Source organism: Pistacia vera, unplaced genomic scaffold (genome assembly GCF_008641045.1).
Source record: "Pistacia vera cultivar Batoury unplaced genomic scaffold, PisVer_v2 Contig525, whole genome shotgun sequence".
In the NCBI taxonomy this organism is placed as follows: Eukaryota; Viridiplantae; Streptophyta; class Magnoliopsida; order Sapindales; family Anacardiaceae; genus Pistacia; species Pistacia vera.
Genome location: NW_022196363.1, coordinates 48,162 through 51,702, shown reverse-complemented (window position 1 = coordinate 51,702; position 3,541 = coordinate 48,162). Strand labels below are relative to the sequence as shown.

The following is a 3,541-nucleotide window of genomic DNA, read 5'->3' as shown; positions in this document are numbered from 1 at the left end:
ATTCGGGCATACATGGGCCTCATCTGTCTTCTTGCTGCACTTCCATTCTGCTAATCTTAACAGTTTAAAGCAAGCGAGATATTTGCTTCACAACTACTAATACAAGAAAATTTTGTGTTAAAAAAACAAAAGCCAATTAAACCCCTTGTCGCCACCCTTTGACCCCAATCAGTTTTAAAAGTAGAGAAAGCAATTGATGAAACCAATATAATTTTCAAATTGAAGCTACCTGTGTTTACATTGGATGAAGTAGAGCATGATATTTATCAGTGTCTTAGAAACCATCGAATTTGCTTGTCTTTTGTTAAATCATGAAGATCCCAATTAGCATTTGGATACAGACGGATAAAACTTTGAAAATTGAAACTCTTTATTTAAATAATTACTGAAGAACAATAATCACACTCTTATTCATTGATATTAATAATTTATTTGTTTTGTTTTTTATACAAATCTTTATACTTGAGAGAATTGCAAGTAATATCATCCCAATAAGAAGTTGAAATGGGTTGCAGCAAAAAAACCTTATGCATTCTTGAACAAGACAAATAACAATTTAATTTGTTTATACATTAATTCTCTTTTTCATAGCATATAGTTTTTGAAATCATGTTTCATGGGTATCTATCTTTACACTACAAAACTATTATGTTACAAAAAAGGAGAAAGGAAATAACCAAACAAACAAAAACTTAAGTTGCTGTACTGGGCAAAAGGGGTTCTTTTTCTAAGGGTGGAGAGTCTTGTTTTCCCTTCAAACATGACAGAATCCAATAGATTAAACCTGCAGAGAAGAAGCTGAAAAACCAAGCATTGTTATAAATTACAGTAAGACTATCAGGAATCGTGGAGAGGAACCCAACCTTGTGTGACAAACCAGGAATCACAGGCAAAATCCCAATAATCAAAGCTGCAATGGCTGCCAAATTGTAGCCCCCTGAATAGTAGTAAGCTCCATTAGGACTCAAAGAATACAAGTCCTTGACACTTAATTTTGCTCTGTGAATGAGATAGTAATCTGCTAAAATTATGCCACCAATTGGACCCAACAAAGCAGAATACCCAACTAACCATGTGTACACAAAACTCTCACTCGATTTAAGAAGCCTCCAAGGTTGGAATGCAATTCCAACCAATGCAGTTAAAAAAGCCCCTCTTCTGAATGTGATATTCGAAGGACTAAGATTAACAAGTGCATTTGCTGGAGCTACAACATTGGCTGCAATATTGGTTGTAATGGTGGCTAGACTGATGCCTAAAATGGCTAAGATTATTGTTGTGATTCCTCCAATTTTTCCAAGAAGTTGAATTGGACTAGAAATAACATGACCAAAAATGACTTCAGTAGAGCAGGTTATTGCAAGGCCGACAAATGTAAATGCCCCCATAAAAATTGGAAGGCCAGCCTGACCCACAATTTGATCGGTTTGGCTCTTGGCGTATCGAGTAAAATCAGGAATGTTAAGTGCAAGAGTAGCCCAGAAGCTGATATTTGCAGTGAGTGAAGGGAAAAATAGTGACCAAAATTCTGAAGAAGATAGCCGGGAAGTTATAGAGAGCATGTGGCCAAATCCACCGGCTTTGGAATAAGCCCAGAAGAGAAAACTAGAAGTGAGTATGATCAAAATTGGAGCTGAGTATTTTTCAAGCTCTCTAATTCCTTCTATCCCTTTCCAAACAATAGTCAATTGGGCAAACCAAAAGGCAATAAAACAAGCAAATTCTAAAGGAGATGTACCAAGCCATGGTAAACTCTGAGACTGTGAAGATTGTTTAATGAATTTAGGCAAAAGAAGAAAAATTGCCTCACCACCAATCCAAGTTTCAATCCCATACCAACCACAGCCAACCAATGCTCTAAGGAGTGTAGGAATATGAGCACCACGAATACCAAAAGAAGATCGAGCCAGGACTGGAAAAGAAATTCCATATTTTGTTCCAGGATGGCCTGTAAGTATTAAAGGGACTAACAAAATTATATTTGCAGCAACAACAGTGGCGATTCCTTGCCACCAAGCCATGCCGAGATCAACAAGACTGCCAGCCAAGTAGTAAGATGGAACACCAACAACAAGGCCAATCCAAAGACTGGCCATTTCCCACCAAGAGAAAGTCCTATGATTGAGTTCTGTTGGCTTGAGATCTTCATTGGTGAGCGCGGGATCAGGTTGGAAATCGTTGAATTCAGAGGTGAAATCCGATTTGGTTGATGCCATTGTGGTCAAAATGTTGCATTTTTTCCTAAGAGAAGTGGGGAAGAAGTTGTGAGTGGAAGATGCTATGGTGGATGTGTTATGTGACAATAAAGGAGTGGGGAATTTGCAGGGGGTGATTGGCTTCTGGGAAAGTTGAAGATGGGGATGGAGGTTGATGCTGATACATTTGGACACCATGATTCACAAAAAGATTCAGATGAAATTGAACTATGGAATCTATGGTGTCTCTTTGTTTGAGATAAGGTGAGTGATGATTGGCCCGTATTGTCAGTATCATAGTGTTACTAATTTACATGGATGGAATGGTAAATAGAATTTAGCCTCCTTTCTTTGCTTAAAAATTTTAAATGGCCAATTTCTCCATGCCAATAGTAAAAGGCCTATTGAATAAGCATTTGATAATTTATTTATTAATTAAAAAGGAATCTTTAAGGTGGCGTGTGTGTTGAATCTTGAGTTCTATTACTAAATTCCTATCCGAAAGATAAATTAAAGATTGGAAAGTGATTAGGATCTCACTCGCCTAATGATGCGTGCGATCCAATACAAAGTAAATTTTAGAATTTTAAAAATCACTTGAGTCCTTTAAGTTTATCAAAATTTTCTCTTTGTCCATAGTATTTGTTAAACTATGGGATTTTATACCTTAATTGTACTAAATTTCGGGAGCAATGGATAAAATCTTGCTTTAAGCACTTTCTTATAAAATGTTTAAAATTTTTCTGAGAAAAAAATTAGATATATATATCTATAAGAAGCACATTAAGTATATTTCTAACTGAAAAAAATATATATTCTAACCTAATATGCATTAAACTTTTTTTTTTTTTTTTGGTTCATAAGAACTTATGTATTTTTTATTTTAATCATTAAAAAAACCCACTTTTATTGAATAACGCAATGCTTTTGTTGCTAATAAAAAATGTTTTCAAATAGTCGAAATTATATTATTTATGTTAATTTTGTAATATTAAACTAAAATAAATCAACCTAATATTTTAATAGTACACTTCAATCTTTACATAATAAGACAAATTTTACTCTTTAAGATCTTAAACTTACCTGAAGTACTTATTAGATTAATAATTAATACACAATCTTTTATCAAATCTATGGAGGTAAGTGTTTATTAAAAATTGTTATAGGTGAGAATTACTTATGGCAATCCTCAGGAGTTAAGTGTTTTTAATTCAAATTACAAAGGGGATGTATTGTTATTGGTGAATTATATTCGAAACGCTCCTCACGCGCTTCTAGGAGCGATGCTGATAAATGTGAATTAATTTCCTTTTGTGGAGAATACTCAACAAACGTGGTTTTGACTA

General features: G+C 34.5%; 1 protein-coding gene across 1 annotated transcript; it reads right to left on the bottom strand.

The window, feature by feature from the left end:
- Positions 1-522: 522 nt before the first annotated feature.
- On the bottom strand, positions 523-2,526 carry LOC116106959 (purine-uracil permease NCS1-like). The gene has a single exon (XM_031393273.1). The coding sequence runs from the start codon at positions 2,391-2,393 to the stop codon at positions 693-695; it is 1,701 nt and encodes a 566-aa protein (XP_031249133.1). The 5' UTR covers positions 2,394-2,526; the 3' UTR covers positions 523-692.
- Between the last annotated feature and the right edge of the window lie 1,015 nt (positions 2,527-3,541).

What these genes read in the sequence shown, in the direction of transcription:
- LOC116106959 (XM_031393273.1), bottom strand. Translation starts at nt 2,393, where the DNA reads ATGGTGTCCAAATGTATCAGCATCAACCTCCATCCCCATCTTCAACTT.